The following is a 20,940-nucleotide window of genomic DNA, read 5'->3' as shown; positions in this document are numbered from 1 at the left end:
TCCCGTCCCAGAGACCAATTGCAGGAACGGGGAAACTGAGGCATGGCTGGTGGGAAACTGAGGCACGCGGGTGGAGAGGTTTGGGGGGACCAGGAGGGTCCCCAAAATCCAGGGTGACCCCTCAGGGGGTCCCCAAAGTCTGGAGTGGCCCCTCAGGGGGTCCCCAAGATCGTGGGGGGTCCCCAAAATCACGGGGGGGGCCGCGCTGAGGGTCCCTGACCCCGTCCTGGAGAGCACTTGGAGGAGCGGGCGGGGAAACTGAGGCACGCGGGTGGGAAACTGAGGCACGCGGGTGGGACGGGGAGGTTTGGGGGGGACCCAAAATCCGGGGCGACCCCTTGGGGGGTCACCAAAATCACGGGGGGGGTCCCCAAGATCGTGGGGGGTCCCCAAAACCGCGGGGGGGCCGCGCTGAGGGTCCTGGAGAGCACTTGGAGGAGCGGGGGGAAACTGAGGCACGCGGGTGGGATGGGGAGGTTTGGGGGGGACCCAAAATCCAGGGTGACCCCTCAGGGGGTCCCCAAAGTCTGGAGTGGCCCCTCAGGGGGTCCCCAAGATCACGGGGGGGGGTCCCCAAAACCGCGGGGGGGCCGCGCCGAGGGTCCCCGACCCCGTCCTGGAGAGCAATTGCAGGAACGGGGAAACTGAGGCACGGCTGGTGGGAAACTGAGGCACGCGGGTGGAGAGGTTTGGGGGGGACCAGGAGGGTCCCGAAAATTTGGGGTGACCCCTCAGGGGGTTCCCAAGATCGTGGGGGGTCCCCAAAACCGCGGGGGGGCCGCGCTGAGGGGTCCCCGACCCGTCCCGGAGACCAATTGCAGGAACAGGGGGAAACTGAGGCACGCGGGTGGGAAACTGAGGCACGCGGGTGGGAAACTGAGGCACGCGGGTGGGATGGGGAGGTTTGGGGGGGACCAGGGGGGTCCCCAAAGTGCGGGGTGACCCGTCAGAGCGTCCCCAAAATCACGGGGGGGTCCCCAAAATCACGGGGGGGCCGCGCCGAGGGTCCCCGACCCCGTCCTGGAGAGCACTTGGAGGAGCGGGAGGAAACTGAGGCACGCGGGTGGGATGGGGAGGTTTGGGGGGGACCCAAAATCCGGGGTGACCCCTTGGGGGGGTCCCCAAAATCACGGGGGGGTCCCTAAGATCACAGGGGGTCCCCAAAACCGCGGGGGGGCCGCGCTGAGGGTCCCTGACCCCGTCCTGGAGAGCACTTGGAGGAGCGGGCAGGGAAACTGAGGCACGCGGGTGGGAAACTGAGGCACGCGGGTGGGGAAACTGAGGCAAGCGGGTGGGGAGGTTTGGGGGGGACCCAAAATCCGGGGTGACCCCTTGGGGGGGTCCCCGAAATCATGGAAGGGTCCCCAAGATCGTGGGGGGGTCCCCAAAACCACGGGGGGGCCGCGCTGAGGGTCCCCGACCCCATCCCGGAGACCAATTGCAGGAACAGGGGGAAACTGAGGCACGCGGGTGGGAAACTGAGGCACGCGGGTGGAGAGGTTTGGGGGGGGACCAGGAGGGTCCCGAAAATTTGGGGTGACCCCTGGGGGATCCCCAAGATCGTGGGGGGTCCCCAAAACCGCGGGGGGGCCGCGCTGAGGGTCCCCGACCCCATCCCGGAGACCAATTGCAGGAACAGGGGGAAACTGAGGCACGCGGGTGGGAAACTGAGGCACGCGGGTGGGATGGGGAGGTTTGGGGGGGACCAGGGGGGTCCCCAAAATCCGGGGTGCCCCTCGGGGGGGTCCCCGATCCCGTCCCGGAGTCACCTTGGGCTCCTTGCGGGGGTCCCGGGGGGGCTCCCCGAGCGGGGCGGGGGTCGCGGGGGGTCCCAATCCCCCCACATCCCCCACCCCCAGACCCATCCCGAGCCCCCAGACCCATCCTGAGCCCCCAGACCCATCCTGAGCCCCCAGACCCTCCCGGGAGCCCCCAGACCCACCTGGGAGCCCCCAGACCCTCCTGGGAGCCCCCAGACCCCTCCCGAGCCCCCAGACCCACCCGGAGCCCCCAGACCCACCTGGGAGCCCCCAGACCCTCCTGGGAGCCCCCCAGACCCATCCCAAGCCCCCAGACCCAGCGGGCAGCGTGGGGAGGGGGTCGCGGGTGGTCCCAATCCCCCCCCATCCCCCATCCCCAGACCCCACCCCGAGCCCCCAGACCCAATCCCGAGCCCCCCGAGCCCCCCCCTCACCGGGTATGGCGGGCAGGGGGTCCCGGGTGGTCCCAATGCCCCCCTGGCAGCCCCCAGACCCATCCCGAGCCCCCAGACCCCACCCGGTATCACGGGCAGGGGGTCCCGGGAGTTCCCAATCCACCCCCCAGCCCCACCCCGAGCCCCCTCCTCCCCGGGTATGGCGGGCAGGGGGTCCCGGGCGATCCCAATGTCCCCCTGGCAGCCCCCAGACCCCTCCCCTCGCCCCCTCCTCACCGGGTAAGGCGGGCAGGGGGTCCCGGGCGGTTCCAATCCCCCCACCCCGAGCCCCCAGACCCAATCCCGAGTCCTCCGAGCCCCCAGACCCACCTGGAAGCCCCCAGACCCAATCCCGAGCCCCCAGACCCCTCCCCTCGCCCCCTCCTCACCGGAATGGCGGGCAGGGGGTCCCGGGCGATCCCAATGTCCCCCCCTGGCAGCCCCCAGCCCCATCCCGAGCCCCCAGACCCCACCCGGTATCACGGGCAGGGGGTCCCCAATACCCCCCCCAGCCCCACCCCGAGCCCCCAGACCCCACCCGGTATGGCGGGCAGGGGGTCCCGGGCGGTCCCAATCCCCCCCTGGCAGCCCCCAGACCCATCCCGAGCCCCCAGACCCCACCCGGTATCGCGGGCAGGGGCTCCCAATCCCCCCCAGACCCCCCCGAGCCCCCAGACCCCACCCGGTATCGCGGGCAGGGGGTCCTGGGAGTTGCCAATCCCCCCCTGGCAGCCACCAGACCCATCCCGGGCCCCCAGACCCACCCGGTATCGCGGGCAGGGGGTCCCAATCCCCCCCCAGACCCCCCCTCGCCCCCTCCTCACCGGGAATGGCGGGCAGGGGGTCCCGGGCGGTCCCAAACTCCTCATCCCGAGCCCCCAGACCCACCCGGTATCGCGGGCAGGGGGTCCCGGGCGGTCCCAAACCCCCATCCCGAGCCCCCAGACCCCTCCTCACCGGGAATGGCGGGCAGGGGGTCCCGGGCGGTTCCAATGCCCCCATCCCAATGTCCCCCCCAGCCCCATCCCTCGCCCCCAGACCCCTCCTCACCCGGTATGGCGGGCAGGGGGTCCCGGGCGGTCCCAATGCCCCCCCCAAACCCCCATCCCCAGCCCCCAGACCCCTCCTCACCGGGAATGGCGGGCAGGGGGTCCCGGGCGGTTCCAATCCCCCCATCCCAATGTGCCCCCCAGACCCATCCCGAGCCCCCTCCTCACCGGGAATGGCGGGCAGGGGGTCCCGGGCCCGCCTCTGCAGCCGCAGCCGCCACAGGCCGGGATCCCGGGCGAGCTCCCGCAGGGCCCGGCACACCCGGGCAGCACCCGCCGCAGCTCCCGGGCCCGCAGGAACCCGCAGATCCGCAGCAGCAGCTCCGGCGGCAGCGCCAGCAGCCCCCCCGCCGGTACCGGTACCGGTGCCGCTCCCGGTGCCGCTCCCGGTGCCGGTACCGGCGGCTCCGCGTCCATGGCTGCGGGGAGGGGGAAGGGGCTCAGCGCCACCCCCCGGGATCCCCGCGCTCGCCCCCCGGTACCGGGACCGGGCCCAGAACCGCCCCCCTCCCTCCCCCCCCCCCTCCCCGGGTACCGGGAGCGGCCGCGTCCCGTCGCCACGGCCACGGCCCGAGCCACTTCCGGCGCGACGCGCGAACCCACCAATGGCGACGCGAGTTTCCCGTGACGTCATCGAGCGGCGCCGGAAGCGGAACCACGTGCGGGCCATGGAGGCACCGGGAGCCTCCCGGGACCCCTCCCCCACCCCCGGACCCCCCGGGACCCCTCCCCCGCCCCCCCCGGCGGTGACAAACGACACGGACACAGCGCACGGTGCACAAACGGCCTTTCTTGTGCCGCCCCTCCCCCTCCCCCGGCCGCGCCCCTCCCCCCCCCACCGATCCCCGCCCTGGAAACGGTAAAAAAAAAACAACAAAAAAACAAAAAAAAAACCAAAACACGAACGGAACCGGGAGCGAACGGAACGAGCGGAACCGGGAACGGCCCCTCTTCACCCCCCCCCCCCCCCCGGGGCTGGGGGAGGGGCGGGGTGGGGGAGGGGAGCACGGGGGAGACGAACGGGAACGGCCCCTCCCCCACCCGCTGACCCCTCCCCGTTATTCCTTCCCCTCCCCCCCCCCGGGGGGGCTCTGCTGCTCTCGGGGGGACCCCAAGGGGACCGGGAACCCCCCCCCCCGGTACCGGGACCCCTCCCTCTGAACCGGGACCCCTCCCCGAGGACCGGGAACCCCCCACCCCGGTACCGGGACCCTCCCCCTGGTTCCGGGACCCCCCCTCTGGACCGGGACCCCTCCCCCAGGACCGGGACCCTCCCCCCGGTACCGGGACCCTCCCCCCGGTTTTGGGACCCCCCCGGTACCGGGACCCTCCCCCCGGTTCACCCCCGGTTTTGGGACCCCCCCTCTGGACCGGGACCCCTCCCCCAGGACCGGGACCCCCCCCCCGGTACCGGGACCCTCCCCCCGGTTTTGGGACCCCTCCCCCGGTACCGGGACCCTCCCCCCGGTTTTGGGACCCCTCCCCCGGTACCGGGACCCTCCCTCTTTACCGGGACCCCTCCCCCAGGACCGGGACCCTCCCCCCGGTTTTGGGACCCCCCCCGGTACCGGGACCCCTCCCCCCAGGACCGGGACCCTCCCCCCTGGGACCGGGACCCTCCCCCCGGGTCACCCCCGGTTCCGGGACCCCCCCTCTGGACCGGGACCCCTCCCCCAGGACCGGGACCCTCCCCCCGGTTTTGGGACCCCCCCCCCCCCGGGACCGGGACCCTCCCCCCGCAGGTTTTGGGGACCCCCCAGACCCCCCGGGGTTATTTTGGGGAGGGGTCTCACAGGTTTTTAACCCCCCCCAGCCCCCGGGGGTGTTAATTTGGGGAGGGGTCTCACTGGTTTTTGTATCCCCCAGACCCCGGGGTTTATTCTGGAGACCCCCCAGACCCCCGGGGTTTATTTTGGGGAGGGGTCTCGCCGGTTTCTGACCCCCCCAGCCCCCGGGGGTGTTAATTTGGGGAGGGGTCTCACTGGTTTTTGTCCCCCCCAGACCCCGGGGTTTATTCTGGAGACCCCCCAGACCCCGGGGGTTCATTTTGAGGCCCCCCCAGCCCCCCGGGGTTTATTTTGGGGAGGGGTCTCGCAGGTTTTTGACCCCCCCAGCCCCCGGGGGTGTTAATTTGGGGAGGGGTCTCCCCCCCTAGACCCCCGGGGGTTAATTTGGGGAGGGGTCTCCACTGCTCCCCCCACAGGTTTTTGACCCCCCTAGACCCCGGGGATTTATTTGAGGACCCCCCAGCCCCCCGAGGGTTAATTTGGGGAGGGGTCTCACAGGTTTTTAACCCCCCTAGAACCCCGGGGTGTTAATTTGGGGAGGGGTCTCACAGGTTTTTAACCCCCCTAGAACCCCGGGGGTTCATTTTGAGGACCCCCCCAGACTCCCAGGGTTTATTTTGGAGACCCCCCCAGACCCCCGGGGATTTATTTGAGGACCCCCCCAGACCCCCAGGTTTAATTTGGGGAGGGGTCTCACAGGTTTTTAACCCCCCCAGACCCCCGGGGTTTATTCTGGAGACCCCCCAGACCCCCCGGGGTTAATTTGGGGAGGGGTCTCACAGGTTTTTAACCCCCTCAGACCCCCGGGGATTATTTGGGGAGGGGTCTCCACTGCTCCCCCCACAGGTTTTTGTCCCCCCCAGACCCCCAGGGTTATTTTGGGGAGGGGTCTCGCCGGTTTCTGACCCCCCCAGCCCCCGGGGGTGTTAATTTGGGGAGGGGTCTCCCCCCTAGACCCCCGGGGATTATTTGGGGAGGGGTCTCCACTGCTCCCCCCACAGGTTTTTGTCCCCCCCAGACCCCGGGGTTTATTCTGGAGACCCCCCAGACCCCCAGGGTTATTTTGGGGAGGGGTCTCACAGGTTTTTGTATCCCCCAGACCCCGGGGGTGTTAATTTGGGGAGGGGTCTCCACCCCCAGACCCCCAGGGTTTAATTTGGGGAGGGGTCTCGCAGGTTTTTAAGCCCCCCCAGACCCCCAGGGTTTATTTTGGAGACCCCCCCAGACCCCGGGGATTTATTTGAGGACCCCCCCAGACCCCCAGGTTTAATTTGGGGAGGGGTCTCACTGGTTTTTGTATCCCCCAGACCCCGGGGTTTTATTCTGGAGACCCCCCAGACCCCGGGGGTGTTAATTTGGGGAGGGGTCTCACAGGTTTTTAACCCCCCCAGACCCCCGGGGATTTATTTTGGGAACTCCCCAGACCCCCGGGGTTTATTTTGGGGAGGGGTCTCACAGGTTTTTGACCCCCATAGAACCCCGGGGTGTTAATTTGGGGAGGGGTCTCACTGGTTTTTGTCCCCCCCAGACCCCAGGGATTTATTTGAGGACCCCCCAGACCCCCCGGGGTTAATTTGGGGAGGGGTCTCACAGGTTTTTAACCCCCTCAGACCCCCGGGGTTATTTTGGGGAGGGGTCTCCACTGCTCCCCCCACAGGTTTTTGTCCCCCCCAGCCCCCCCGAGGGTTATTTTGGGGAGGGGTCTCGCAGGTTTCTGACCCCCCCAGCCCCCGGGGGTGTTAATTTGGGGAGGGGTCTCCTCCCTAGACCCCAGGGGTTTTATTTTGGAGATTCCCCAGACCCCAGTGATTTATTTGAGGACCCCCCCAGACCCCGGGGATTTATTTGAGGACCCCCCCAGCCCCCCGGGGGTTAATTTGGGGAGGGGTCTCACTGGTTTTTGTATCCCCCAGACCCCGGGGTTTATTCTGGAGACCCCCCAGACCCCGGGGGATTTATTTGAGGACCCCCCAGACCCCCAGGTGTTAATTTGGGGAGGGGTCTCGCAGGTTTTTAACCCCCCCAGACCCCGGGGATTTATTTGAGGACCCCCCCAGACCCCCGGGGTTTATTCTGGAGACCCCCCAGCCCCCAGGGGTTATTTTGAGGAGGGGTCTCGCAGGTTTCTGACCCCCCCAGCCCCCGGGGGTGTTAATTTGGGGAGGGGTCTCCCCCTAGACCCCGTAGAAGGCCGCCAGGCGCTCTTTGAGCAGGGGTGGGAACTGCTCGGAGAATTGCTGCCAGTTCTCGTCGCCCACCTGAGCCTTGAAGCCGTGCAGGATCTGTGGGGAGGGGGCTCCGTGAGGGGGGGGGCTCAGAGACCCCTCCCCACAATTCCCGGGGGTCCCAGAGCCCCCAGACCCCCGGGGGTTGATTTTGGGGAGGGGTCTCACAGGTTTTTAACCCCCCAAGATCCCTGGGGTTTAATTTGGGGAGGGGTCTCTGCAGGTTTGGGGACTCCCCAGACCCTGGAGGTTTATTTTGGAGACCCCTCCCCACAATTCCCGGGAGGTCCCAGAGACCACAGACCCCAGAGGTTGATTTTGAGGAGGGGTCTCCACCCCCAGACCCCCGGGGGTTTTATTTTGGGGACCCCCTAAAGCCCAGAGGTTTATTTTGGGGAGGGGTCTCGTAGGTTTTTGACCCCCCAGACCACCAGGGTTTATTTTGAGGAGGGGTCTCACAGGTTTTGGGGACCCCCCAGACCCCGGGATTTAATTTGGGGAGGGGTCTCTGCTGCTCCCCCCACAGGTTTGGGACCCCCCAGACCCCCAGGGTTTATTCTGGGGAGGGGTCTCACAGGTTTTGGGGACTCCCCAGACCCCGGGGGTTTAATTTGAGGAGGGGTCTCACAGGTTTTGGGGACCCCCCAGACCCCAGGGATTTATCTGGGGACCCCCCAGACCCCAGGAATTTAATTTGGGGAGGGGTCTCCCAGGTTTTTGGACTCCTCAGACCCCCAGGGTTTATTTTGGGGACCCCCCCAGACCCCCAGGGTTTAATTTGGGGAGGGGTCTCACAGGTTTTGGGGACCCCCCCCAGACCCCCAGGTTTATCTGGGGACCCCCCAGACCCCGGGGCTTTATTTGGGGAGGGGTCTCAGCTATTTGAGCCCCCAGGGTTTATTTTGGGGAGGGGTCTCACAGGTATTTGACCCCCCCAGACCCCCAGGGTTTAATTTGGGGAGGGGTCTCATAGATTTTTGTCCCCCCCAGCCCCCCAGGGTTTATTTGGGGAGGGGTCTCTGCAGGTTTTTGACCCCCCCAGACCCCCAAGGGGTTGATTTTGAGGAGGGGTCTCACAGGTTTTTAACCCCCCCAGACCCCAGGGTTTATTTTGGAGACACCCCCAGCCCCCCAGGGTTTATTCTGGGGAGGGGTCTCACAGGTTTTGGGGACCCCCCAGACCCCCAGGTTTATTTTGGGGAGGGGTCTCATAGATTTTTGACCCCCCAGCCCCCCAGGGGTGTTATTTGGGGAGGGGTCGTCACAGGTTTTTAACCCCCCCAGACCCCCGGGGTTTATTTTGGAGACTCCCCAGACCCCAGGGTTTAATTTGGGGAGGGGTCTCACAGGTATTTGACCCCCCCAGATCCCCAGGGTTTATTTTGGGGAGGGGTCTCTGCAGGTTTGGGGACTCCCCAGACCCTGGAGGTTTATTTTGGAGACCCCTCCCCACAATTCCCGGGGGGTCCCAGAGCCCCCAGACCCCCGGGGGTTTATTTTGAGGAGGGGTCTCCACCCCCAGACCCCCCAGGGTTTTATTTTGGGGACCCCCTAAAGCCCAGGGGTTTATTTTGGGGAGGGGTCTTGTAGGTTTTTGACCCCCCCAGACCCCCAGGGTTTATTTTGAGGAGGGGTCTCTTAGGTTTTGAGGACCCCCCAGACCCCGGGGGCTTATTTTGGGGAGGGGTCTCGTAGGTTTTTGACCCCCCCAGACCCCCAAGGGGTTGAATTTGGGGAGGGGTCTCACTGGTTTTGGGGACCCCCCAGACCACAGGGATTTATTTGGGGACCCCCCAGATCCCCAGGTTTAATTTGGGGAGGGGTCTCACAGGTTTTTAACCCCCCTAGAACCCTGGGGTTTATTTTGAGAAACCCCCAGACCCCCGGGGGTTGATTTTGGGGAGGGGTCTCCACCCCCAGACCCCCGGGGGTTTTATTTTGGAGACTCCCCCAGACCCCCAGGGTTTATTTGGGGAGGGGTCTCACAGGTATTTGACCCCCCCCAGATCCCCAGGGTTTAATTTGGGGAGGGGTCTCAGGTATTTGAGCCCCCAGGGATTTAATTTGGGGAGGGGTCTCGCCGGTTTTGGGGACCCCCCCAGACCCCCAGGTTTATTTGGGGACCCCCCAGACCCCGGGGCTTTATTTGGGGAGGGGTCTCAGCCATTTGAGCCCCCAGGGTTTAATTTGGGGAGGGGTCTCACAGGTTTTTGACCCCCCAGGGGTTTAATTTGGGGAGGGGTCTCTCAGGTTTTTGGACTCCCCAGACCCAGGGGTTTAATTTGGGGAGGGGTCTCGTAGATTTTTGTCCCCCCCAGACCACTTGGGGTTTATTTTGGAGACCCCTCCCCACAATTCCAGGGGGTCCCGAAGCCCCCAGACCCCCAGGGTTTAATTTGGGGAGGGGTCTCTCAGGTTTTTGACCCCCCAGGGATTAATTTGGGGAGGGGTCTCAGCCATTTGACCCCCCAGGGTTTAATTTGGGGAGGGGTCTCAGGTATTTGAGCCCCCAGGGTTTAATTTGGGGAGGGGTCTCACCTTGTAGAACATTTCCCTCAGGTCGTCCTTGGGGCTCACCCACGAGGCCACGGCGTCGCAGAAGAAAATGAAATCCTGATGGTAATTAATGAAAATTAATTAATTAGAATTAATTTATTAAAATTAATAATAATTTAAAAAAAATTCCTCAAAATGAGAAAAATCCCCCTCCTCAAATTAATAAAAACCCCCTCCTCAAATTAATAAAAACTCCTCAAATTAATAAAAATTCTCTCCTCAAATTAATAAAATTCTCTCCTCAAATTAATAAAATCCCCCTCCCCAAATTAATAAAATCCCCCTCCTCAAATTAATAAAATCCCCCTCCTCAAATTAATAAAAACTCCTCAAATTAATAAAAATTCTCTCCTCAAATTAATAAAATTCTCTCCTCAAATTAATAAAATCCCCCTCCCCAAATTGATCAAATCCCCCTCCCCAAAATTCCCTTCCCCAATGCAGGGCCGGGCCCTGGGCACTTCCCCGGGGCTGGAGACCCCTCCCCAAATCCAGAGACCCCTCCCCAAATCTGGAGACCCCTCCCCAAGGCTGCAGACCCCTCCCCAAGGCTGCAGACCCCTCCCCAAGGCTGCAGACCCCTCCCCAGGGCTGGAGACCCCTCCCCAAATCCAGAGACCCCTCCCCAAATCTGGAGACCCCTCCCCAAATCTGGAGACCCCTCCCCAGGGCTGGAGACCCCTCCCCAAATCCGGAGACCCCTCCCCAGGGCTGCAGACCCCTCCCCAGAGTTGCAAACCCCTCCCCAGAGCTGCAGACCCCCCTCCCCAAAGGTTTCAGACCCCTCCCCAGAGTTGCAGACCCCTCCCCAGAGCTGCAGACCCCTCCCCAGGATTGCAGACCCCTCCCCAGGGCTGAAGACCCCTCCCCAAGGTTTCAGACCCCCCTCAGACGGTTGCAGCCCCCTCCCCAGAGTTGCAGACCCCTCCCCACCTGCACGACCCCTCCCCAAGGCTGCAGACCCCTCCCCAGAGTTGAAGACCCCCCTCAGATGGTTGAAGACCCCTCCCCAGAGTTGCAGACCCCTCCCCAGGGCTGCAGACCCCTCCCCAAAGCTTTCAGACCCCTCCCCAGGATTGCAGACCCCTCCCCAAAGGTTTCAGACCCCTCCCCAAGGCTGCAGACCCCTCCCCAAATCTGGAGACCCCTCCCCAGAGTTGCAGACCCCTCCCCAAGGTTGAAGACCCCCCTCAGACGGTTGAAGACCCCTCCCCAGGGCTGGAGACCCCTCCCCAGAGTTGAAGACCCCTCCCTAGGGCTGGAGACCCCTCCCCAGGGCTGAACACCCCCAGAAGGTTGAAGACCCCTCCCCAAGGCTGGAGACCCCTTTCAGAAGTTTGCAGACCCCTCCCCAGGATTGCAGACCCCTCCCCAGGGCTGCAGACCCCTCCCCAGGGCTGCAGACCCCTCCCCAAAGGTTTCAGACCCCTCCCCAGGGTTTCAGACCCCTCCCCAGAGTTGAAGACCCCTCCCCACCTGCACGACCCCTCCCCAAAGGTTTCAGACCCCTCCCCAAGGCTGCAGACCCCTCCCCAGAGTTGAAGACCCCCCTCAGACGGTTGAAGACCCCTCCCCAGAGTTGCAGACCCCTCCCCAAGGCTGCAGACCCCTCCCCAGAGTTGCAGACCCCTCCCCAGGGTTTCAGACCCCTCCCCAAGGTTTCAGACCCCTCCCCAGAGTTGCAGACCCCTCCCAGGGTTTCAGACCCCTCCCCAAGGTTTCAGACCCCTCCCCAGGGTTTCAGACCCCTCCCCAGGGTTGAAGACCCCCCTCAGACGGTTGAAGACCCCTCCCCAAGTCCGTCCCCCCCAGGAGGTTGAAAACCTCTCCCCATGGCTGGAGACCCCCCCAGAAGTTTGGAGACCCCTCCCCAAGGTTGAAGACCCCCCTCAGATAGTTGAAGACCCCTCCCCAAATCCGCCCCACCCCTCACCTGCACGACCCTGCCGGGGTTTCAGACCCCTCCCCAAGGCTGCAGACCCCTCCCCAAAGGTTTCAGACCCCTCCCAAAGGTTTCAGACCCCCCTCAGATGGTTGCAGCCCCCCTCCCCAGAGTTGCAGACCCCTCCCCAGGATTGCAGACCCCTCCCCAGGATTGCAGACCCCTCCCCAGGGCTGGAGACCCCTCCCCAGAGTTGCAGACCCCTCCCCAGGGCTGGAGACCCCTCCCCACCTGCACGACCCCTCCCCAAGGTTGCAGACCCCTCCCCAGAGTTGCAGACCCCTCCCCAGGGTTTCAGACCCCCCTCAGACGGTTGAAGACCCCTCCCCAGGGCTGAAGACCCCTCCCCAGGGTTGCAGACCCCTCCCCAGGTTTGCAGACCCCTCCCCAGGGCTGGAGACCCCTCCCCAGAGTTGAAGACCCCTCCCCAAGGCTGAAGACCCCTCCCCACCTGCACGACCCCTCCGGGGTTGACCCCGATCATGACGCAGATCCCCCGGAACGCCGAATCCTTCTCCTCGTTATCCCGGATATTCCTCAGCGAGGTGCACCTGGAAAAGGGGGGACCAAAACCAGGCTGAGACCCCTCCCCAAATTCCCTGTGGACCCCCAAAAAGCCCCCCCAGAACTCACCAGGGCCGGATGAACTGCTGCAGCATCGGGGCCACCTCCTGCGGGCACACGAAGCCCAAGCGGCCGATGGTGATGGCTGGGGAGGGGGCGAGTGGGGGGCACTGAGGATTTTTTGGGGGGGGTTTTGGGGGTCTTGGGGACCCCCCCCCTCGCACCCAGCCGAGTTTTGGGGACCCCCCCTGAGGTCTCACCCGTGTTCTCCAGGAGGGTTTTGGGGGTGTTGGGGCGGTTGATGATCTCCACCAGGTTGTTGAGGACCATGGGGACGTAGGGCTGCATCTCTGCCCCTGGGGGGGACAAAAGGGGGGGTCAGGGGGGGTTTGGGGGTCTCAGGAAGGTTTTGGGGGGCTCAGGGAGGATTTTGGGGAGGTTTGGGGGGTCTCAGGAGGGTTTTGGGGGTGTTGGGGCGGTTGATGATCTCCACCAGGTTCTGGAGGACCATGGGGACGTAGGGCTGCATCTCTGCCCCTGGGGGGGATAAAACGGGGGGTCAGGGGGGGTTTGGGGAGGTTTTGGGGGTCTCAGGAAGGTTTTGGGGGTCTCAGGCAGGTTTTGGGGGTCTCTGAAAGGTTTTTGGGGAGGTTTTGGGGGACTCAGGCAGGTTTTGGGGGGCTCAGGAGGGTTTTGGGGGTGTTGGGGCGGTTGATGATCTCCACCAGGTTGTTGAGGACCATGGGGACGTAGGGCTGCATCTCTGCCCCTGGGGGGGACAAAAGGGGGCTCAGGGGGGGTTGGGGAGGTTTTGGGGGGCTCAGAGGGGGTTTGGGGGGCTCAGGGAGGTTTTGGGGAGGTTTTGGGGGGCTCAGAGGGGGTTTGGGGGTCTCTGAAAGGTTTTTGGGCAGGTTTTGGGGGGCTCAGGAGGGGTTTGGGGGTCTCAGGAGGGTTTTGGGGGTCTCAGGTAGGTTTTTGGGGAGGTTTTGGGGGGCTCAGAGGGGGTTTGGGGTGCTCAGGAAGGTTTTTGGGGAGGTTTTGGGGGTCTCAGGCAGGTTTTGGGAGTCTCAGGCAGGTTTTGGGGGTCTCAGGCAGGTTTTGGGGGGCTCAGGGGGGTCTCAGGAGGGTTTTGGGGTGCTCAGGAAGGTTTTTGGGGAGGTTTTGGGGGTCTCAGGCAGGTTTTTGGGGAGGTTTTGGGGGTCTCAGGCAGGTTTTTGGGGAGGTTTTGGGGGTCTCAGGAGGGTTTTGGGGGTCTCAGGCAGGTTTTTGGGGAGGTTTTGGGGGTCTCAGGCAGGTTTTTGGGGAGGTTTTGGGGGTCTCAGGCAGGTTTTTTGGGGCTCAGGGGAGGTTTTTGGGGAGGTTTTGGGGGTCTCAGGAAGGTTTTTGGGGAGGTTTTGGGGGGCTCAGAGGAGGTTTGGGGTGCTCAGGGAGGATTTTGGGGGGCTCAGGGAGGTTTTTGGGGGAGGTTTGGGGGTCTCAGGAGGGTTTTGGGGTGCTCAGGAAGGTTTTGGGGAGGTTTTGGGGGTCTCAGGTTTTTTGGGGCTCAGGGGAGGTTTTAGGGAAGTTTTTGGGGAGGTTTTGGGGGTCTCCGGAGGTTTTGGAGGAGGTTTTGGGGTGCTCAGGAAGGTTTTTGGGGAGGTTTTGGGGGCTCAGAGGGGGTTTGGGGTGCTCAGGGAGGATTTGGGGGGCTCAGGAAGGTTTTGGGGGAGGTTTTGGGGGTCTCAGGCAGGTTTTTGAGGAGGTTTTTGGGGGTCTCAGGGAGGTTTTGAGGGTCTCAGACAGGTTTTTGGGGAGGTTTTGGGGGTCTCACGGGGGTTTTTGGGGTTCCCAGACAGGTTTTGGGGTTCCCAGACAGATTTTAGGGGAAGTTTTGGGGTCTCAGGGAGGTTTTGAGGAGGTTTTTGGGGTCTCAGACAGGTTTTTGGGGAGGTTTTGGGGGTCTCAGGGGGGTTTTTGGGGTTCCCAGGTAGGTTTTGGGGGTCCCAGACAGATTTTTGGGGGTCACAGGGGGGTTTTTGGGGTTCCCAGACAGTTTTTGAGGAGGTTTTTGGGTTCCCAGACAGATTTTTGGGTGTCTCAGGGGGGTTTTGGGGGTCTCAGGGGGGTTTTTGGCATTCCCAGACAGGTTTTTGGGGTTCCCAGACAGATTTTGGGGGTTCCCAGACAGTTTTTGGGGTTCCCAGACAGTTTTTGTGGTTCCCAGACAGATTTTGGGGGTCCCAGACAGATTTTAGGGGAGGTTTTTGGGGTCTCAGACAGGTTTTTGGGGAGGTTTTGGGGGTCTCAGACAGGTTTTTGGGGTTCCCAGACAGGTTTTTGAGGAGGTTTTTGGGTTCCCAGACAGTTTTTGGAGTTCCCAGCCAGATTTTGGGGTTCCCAGACAGGTTTTAGGGGAGGTTTTTGGGGTCTCAGGGAGGTTATGAGGAGGTTTTTGGGGTCTCAGGTTTTTGGGGAGGTTTTGGGTGTCTCAGGGGGGTTTTTGGGGTTCCCAGCCAGATTTTGGGGTTCCCAGACAGATTTTTGGGGTTCCCAGTCAGTTTTTGGGGGTTCCCAGCCAGTTTTTGGGGGTTCCCAGCCAGATTTTGGGGTTCCCAGGCAGTTTTTGGAGTTCCCAGACAGGTTTTTGGGGAGGTTTTGGGGGTCTCAGGGGGGTTTTTGGGGTTCCCAGCCAGATTTTGGGGGTTCCCAGACAGGTTTTTGGGGTTCCCAGGCAGTTTTTGGGGTTCCCAGACAGGTTTTTGGGGTTCCCAGACAGATTTTGGGGGTTCCCAGCCAGTTTTTGGGGTTCCCAGACAGTTTTTGGGATTCCCAGACAGGTTTTTGGGGTCTCAGGGGGGTTTTTGGGGTCTCAGGGGGGTTTTTGGAGTTCCCAGACAGATTTTGGGGGTTCCCAGACAGATTTTGGGGGTTCCCAGACAGGTTTTTGGGGATTCCCAGCCAGGTTTTTGGGGTTCCCAGCCAGATTTTTGGGGTTCCCAGGCAGTTTTTGGGGTTCCCAGCCAGATTTTGGGGTTCCCAGACAGGTTTTTGAGGAGGTTTTTGGGGTTCCCAGACAGGTTTTTGGGGTTCCCAGCCAGATTTTGGGGTTCCCAGACAGATTTTTGGGGTCCCAGGCAGGTTTTTGGGGTGCTCAGGCGGGTTTTGGGGGTCTCAGGAAGGTTTCTGGGCAGGTTTTGGGGGTCCCATACAGGTTTTGGGGGGTCTCAGACAGGTTTTTGGGGTTCCCAGACAGTTTTTGGGGGTCTCAGGGAGGTTTTGAGGAGGTTTTTGGGGTCCCAGACAGTTTTTGGGGAGGTTTTGGGTGTCTCAGGGGGGTTTTTGGCATTCCCAGACAGGTTTTTGGGGTTCCCAGACAGGTTTTTGGGGTTCCCAGGCAGTTTTTGGGAGTTCCCAGCCAGTTTTTGGGGGTTCCCAGCCAGATTTTGGGGTTCCCAGCCAGTTTTTGGAGTTCCCAGTCAGTTTTTGGGGTTCCCAGCCAGATTTTGGGGTTCCCAGTCAGGTTTTTGGGGAGGTTTTGGGTGTCTCAGGGGGGTTTTTGGGGTTCCCAGCCAGATTTTGGGGGTTCCCAGACAGATTTTTGGGGTTCCCAGACAGGTTTTTGGGTTCCCAGACAGATTTTTGAGGAGGTTTTTGGTATTCCCAGACAGGTTTTTGGGGTTCCCAGACAGGTTTTGGGGTTCCCAGCCAGTTTTTGGGATTCCCAGACAGGTTTGGGGGTTCCCAGGAAGTTTTTGGGATTCCCAGCCAGTTTTTTGGGGTTCCCAGACAGGTTTTTGGGGTTCCCAGCCAGATTTTGGGGTTCCCAGGCAGTTTTTTGAGGAGGTTTTTGGAGTTCCCAGCCAGATTTTGGGGGTTCCCAGGCAGATTTGGGGGTTCCCAGCCAGATTTTGGGGGTTCCCAGCCAGATTTTGGGGGTTCCCAGCCAGATTTTTGGGGTTCCCAGGCGGTTTTTGGGGGTCCCACTCACCCATCTGCATGCAGATCTCCCCGATGGCCCACGTGGCGTTGTTGCAGACCGAGATGAACTCGGGGTTCAGGTTGGTCCCCAGGATGGGCATGAACTCAGCTGGGGAGGGGGCAGCGGGCTCAGGGCAGCCCCCAGACCCATTTTAGGGGTGCCCCCAGCCCCATTTGGGGGTGTCCCCAGCCCGGGGGACCCCAAAACTCACCGATGCAGGGCTTGACGTGCACGAAACAAGCCTTGGTGAGGTCACCCAGGAGAGCGAAGGAGCTCTGCCGCACCTCGGGCATCGTGTCCTGCGGGGTTTGGGGGTTCAGGGGGGATTTGGGGGTTCAGAGGGGATTTGGGGGTTCAGGGGGGATTTGGGGGTTCAGGGGGGATTTGGGGGTTCAGGGGGGATTTTGAGGGGGATTTTGGTTGTTCAGGGGGGATTTTGTGGGGAGTTTGGGGGTTCAGGGGGGATTTGGGGGTTCAGAGGGGGATTTTGGGGGGAATTTGGGGGTTCAGGGGGGATTTGGGGGTTCAGGGGGGATTTGGGGGTTCAGAGGGGGATTTTGGGGGGATTTTGGTGGGTCTGGGGGGGATTTTGAGGGGGAATTTGGGGGTTCAGGGGGGGATTTTTTGGCATTCTGGGGGGGAATTTGGGGGTTCAGGGGGGAATTTGGGGGTTCAGGGGGGAATTTGGGGGGAATTTTGGGGTTCGGGGGATTTTGGGGGTTCAGAGGGGATTTTGGGGGGAATTTTGGGGGTTCAGGGGGGATTTGGGGGGATTTTGGGGGTTCAGGGGGGAATTTGGGGGATTTTTTTGGCGTTCTGGGGAGGTTTTTGGGGGTTCTGGGGGGGAATTTGGGGGTTCAGAGGGGAATTTGGGGGGAATCTGGGGGTTCAGGGGGGATTTTGGGGGTTCAGAGGGGATTTTGGGGGGAATTTTGGGGGTTCAGGGGAAAATTTGGGGGGGGTTTTGGGGGTTCAGGGGGGATTTGGGGGTTCAGAGGGGATTTTGGGGATTTTGGGGGGGATTTTGAGGGGGATTTTGGGGGGTTCAGGGGGGATTTTGAGGGGGATTTTGGGGGGTTCAGGGGGGATTTTGGGGGGATTTTGAGGGGGAATTTGGGGGTTCAGGAGGGATTTGGGGGTTCAGTGGGGATTTTGGGGGGAATTTGGGGGGAATTTGGGGGTTCAGGGGGGATTTGGGGGTTCAGAGGGAGATTTTGGGGGGATTTTGGGGGTTCAGGGGGGATTTGGGGGGAATTTGGGGGTTCAGGGGGGATTTTGGGGGATTTTTTTGGCGTTCTGGGGGGGGTTTTGGGGGTTCAGGGGGGATTTTGGGGGTTCAGGGGGGATTTTGGGGGGTCTGGGGGAGGATTTTGGGGGGAATTTGGGGGTTCAGGGGGGAATTTGGGGGGAATTTGGGGGTTCAGGGGGGAATTTGGGGGGAATTTGGGGGTTCAGGGGGGAATTTGGGGGGAATTTTGGGGGTTCAGGGGGGAATTTGGGGGATTTTTTTGGCGTTCTGGGGGGGTTTTTGGGGGTTCAGGGGGGAATTTGGGGGGGTTTTGGGGGTTCTGTGGGGGTTTTTGGGGGTTCAGAGGGGATTTTGGGGGGGATTTTGAGGGGGAATTTGGGGGTTCAGGGGGGATTTTGAGGGGAATTTTGGGGGTTCAGGGGGGATTTGGGGGTTCAGGGGGGAATTTGGGGGGAATTTTGGGGGTTCAGGGGGGATTTTGGTTGTTCAGGGGGGATTTTGTGGGGAGTTTGGGGGTTCAGGGGGGAATTTGGGGGTTCAGGGGGGAATTTGGGGGTTCAGGGGGGATTTTGGGGGGTCTGGGGGAGGATTTTGGGGGGAATTTGGGGGTTCAGGGGGGATTTGGGGGTTCAGGGGGGATTTTGGGGGTTCAGGGGGGATTTTGAGAGGAATTTTGGGGGTTCAGGGGCGATTTGGGGGTTCAGGGGGGAATTTGGGGGGAATTTGGGGGTTCAGGGGGGGATTTTGAGGGGGATTTTGGTTGTTCAGGGGGGATTTGGGGGTTCAGGGGGGATTTGAGAGGAATTTGGGGGTTCAGGGGGGATTTTGAGGGGGAATTTGGGGGTTCAGGGGGGATTTGGGGGTTCAGGGGGGAATTTGGGGGTTCAGGGGGGATTTGGGGGGAATTTTGGGGGTTCAGGGGGGATTTTGTGGGGAGTTGGGGGGTTCAGGGGGGATTTGGGGGTTCAGGGGGGATTTTGGGGGATTTTTTTGGCGTTCTGGGGGGGTTTTTGGGGGTTCTGGGGGGGAATTTGGGGGTTCAGGGGGGAATTTGGGGGGGATTTGGGGGTTCAGGGGGGATTTTGAGGGGGATTTTAGGGGTTCAGGGGGGGATTTTGGGGGATTTTTTGGCGTTCTGGGGGGGATTTTGGGGGTCCAGGTGTGATTCTGGGGTGTTTTTTGTGGGTCCAGGTGTGATTTTGGGGGTCCAGGTGTGATTTTGGGGTGGATTTTGTGGGTCCAGGTGTGATTTTGGGGGTCCAGGTGTGATTTTGGGGTGGATTTTGGGGCTCCAGGTGTGATTTTGGGGGTCCAGGTGTGATTTTGGGGTGGATTTTGGGGGTCCAGGTGTGATTTTTGGGGCTCCAGGTGTGATTTTGGGGGTCCAGGTGTGATTTTGGGGGGATTTTGGGGGTCCAGGTGTGATTTTGGGGGGATTTTGGGGGTCCAGGTGTGTTTTTTGGGGTTCCAGGGGTGATTTTGGGGGTCCAGGTGTGATTTTGGGGGGATTTTGGGGGTCCAGGTGTGATTTTGGGGTGATTTTTGGGGGTCCAGGTGTGATTTTGTGGGTCCAGGTGTGATTTTGGGGTGTTTTTTGGGGCTCCAGGTGTGATTTTGGGGTGTTTTTTGGGGGTCCAGGTGTGTTTTTTGTGGGTCCAGGTGTGATTTTGGGGTGTTTTTTGTGGGTCCAGGTGTGATTTTGGGGGTCCAGGTGTGTTTTTTGGGGGTCCAGGTGTGATTTTGGGGGTCCAGGTGTGATTTTGGGGTGTTTTTTGGGGGTCCAGGTGTGATTTTGGGGGGATTTTGGGGGTCCAGGGGTGTTTTTTGGGGGTCCAGGTGTGTATTTTGGGGGTCCAGGTGTGATTTTGGGGTGTTTTTTGGGGCTCCAGGTGTGATTTTGGGGTCCCCCTCACCTGCATGCACTGGAAGAGCAGGGTCATGATGTTGGACCTGGCCACTGATTTTGGGGGTTCAGGTGTGATTTTGGGGCTCCAGGTGTGATTTTGTGGGTCCAGGTGTGATTTTGGGGTGTTTTTTGGGGGTCCAGGTGTGTTTTTTGTGGTTCCAGGTGTGATTTTGGGGGTCCAGGTGTGATTTTGGGGTGGATTTTGTGGGTCCAGGTGTGATTTTGTGGGTCCAGGTGTGATTTTGGGGGTCCAGGTGTGATTTTGGGGGTCCAGGTGTGATTTTGGGGTGTTTTTTGTGGGTCCAGGTGTGATTTTGGGGCTCCAGGTGTGATTTTGGGGCTCCAGGTGTGATTTTGGGGTGTTTTTTGGGGGTCCAGGTGTGTTTTTTGGGGGTCCAGGTGTGTTTTTTGGGGGTCCAGGTGTGTTTTTTGGGGGTCCAGGTGTGATTTTGGGGTGTTTTTTGGAGCTCCAGGTGTGATTTTGGGGGTCCAGGTATGTTTTTTGGGGCTCCAGGTGTGATTTTGGGGTGGATTTTGGGGGTCCAGGTGTGATTTTGTGGGTCCAGGTGTGATTTTGTGGTGTTTTTTGGGTTCCAGGTGTGATTTTTGGGGTCCAGGTGTGATTTTTGGGGTCCAGGTGTGATTTTGGGGGTCCAGGTGTGATTTTTGTGGGTCCAGGTGTGATTTTGGGGTGTTTTTTGGGTTCCAGGTGTGATTTTTGGGGCTCCAGGTGTGATTTTTGTGGGTCCAGGTGTGATTTTGGGGTGTTTTTTGGGGGTCCAGGTGTGTTTTTTGGGTTCCAGGTGTGATTTTTGGGGCTCCAGGTGTGATTTTTTGGGGTGTTTTTTGGGGGTCCAGGTGTGATTTTGGGGCTCCAGGTGTGATTTTGGGGGGATTTTGGGGGTCCAGGTGTGATTTTAGGGGGTCCAGGTGTGATTTTGGGGTGTTTTTTGGGTTCCAGGTGTGATTTTTGGGGCTCCAGGTGTGATTTTGTGGGTCCAGGTGTGATTTTGGGGTGTTTTTTGGGTTCCAGGTGTGATTTTGGGGGTCCAGGTGTGATTTTGGGGGTCCAGGTGTGATTTTGGGGTGGATTTTGGGGGTCCAGGGGTGTTTTTTGGGGGTCCAGGTGTGATTTTGGGGGTCCAGGTGTGTTTTTTGGAGCTCCAGGTGTGATTTTGGGGGTCCAGGTGTGATTTTGTGGGTCCAGGTGTAATTTTGGGATGTTTTTTGTGGGTCCAGGTGTGATTTTGGGGTGTTTTTTGGGTTCCAGGTGTGATTTTGGGGCTCCAGGTGTGATTTTGGGGGTCCAGGTGTGATTTTGGGGTGGATTTTGGGGGTCCAGGTGTGTTTTTTGGGGTTCAGGTGTGATTTTTGGGGGTCCAGGTGTAATTTTGGGGTGTTTTTTGTGGGTCCAGGTGTGATTTTGGGGCTCCAGGTGTGATTTTGGGGTGGATTTTGGGGGTCCAGGTGTGTTTTTTGGGGTTCAGGTGTGATTTTTGGGGGTCCAGGT

At 61.2% G+C, this 20,940-nt stretch overlaps 1 protein-coding gene and 1 long non-coding RNA gene across 3 annotated transcripts in view; one reads left to right on the top strand and one right to left on the bottom strand.

Annotated features, from left to right (window-relative positions):
• Positions 1-5,253: 5,253 nt before the first annotated feature.
• LOC131591332 (uncharacterized) lies at positions 5,254-7,196 on the top strand. Its single transcript, XR_009280320.1, has 3 exons — positions 5,254-5,283; positions 5,704-6,056; positions 7,126-7,196. It is a non-coding gene; the product is annotated as an uncharacterized LOC131591332 (long non-coding RNA).
• LOC131591265 (transportin-2) overlaps positions 7,197-20,940 on the bottom strand; it is a 56,325-nt gene continuing 42,581 nt past the window's right edge. The window contains exons 17-23 of one of the 2 annotated variants that reach the window (XM_058861775.1): positions 16,487-16,574; positions 16,285-16,383; positions 12,578-12,673; positions 12,387-12,462; positions 12,205-12,304; positions 9,794-9,868; positions 7,197-7,312 (exon numbers count right to left, since the gene is read on the bottom strand). In XM_058861775.1, coding sequence (XP_058717758.1) covers positions 7,205-7,312; positions 9,794-9,868; positions 12,205-12,304; positions 12,387-12,462; positions 12,578-12,673; positions 16,285-16,383; positions 16,487-16,574 — 642 coding nt within the window. In that variant the 3' untranslated portion in view covers positions 7,197-7,204. Of the gene's footprint in view, positions 7,313-9,793; positions 9,869-12,204; positions 12,305-12,386; positions 12,463-12,577; positions 12,674-12,964; positions 13,087-16,284; positions 16,384-16,486; positions 16,575-20,940 lie in introns of those variants that run through there. The other variant, XM_058861774.1, reaches the window with a different exon arrangement.

The sequence above is a fragment of the Poecile atricapillus genome, chromosome 39, assembly GCF_030490865.1.
Source record: "Poecile atricapillus isolate bPoeAtr1 chromosome 39, bPoeAtr1.hap1, whole genome shotgun sequence".
NCBI lineage: Eukaryota > Metazoa > Chordata > Aves > Passeriformes > Paridae > Poecile > Poecile atricapillus.
This window is presented reverse-complemented; position numbering and strand designations above follow the sequence as displayed.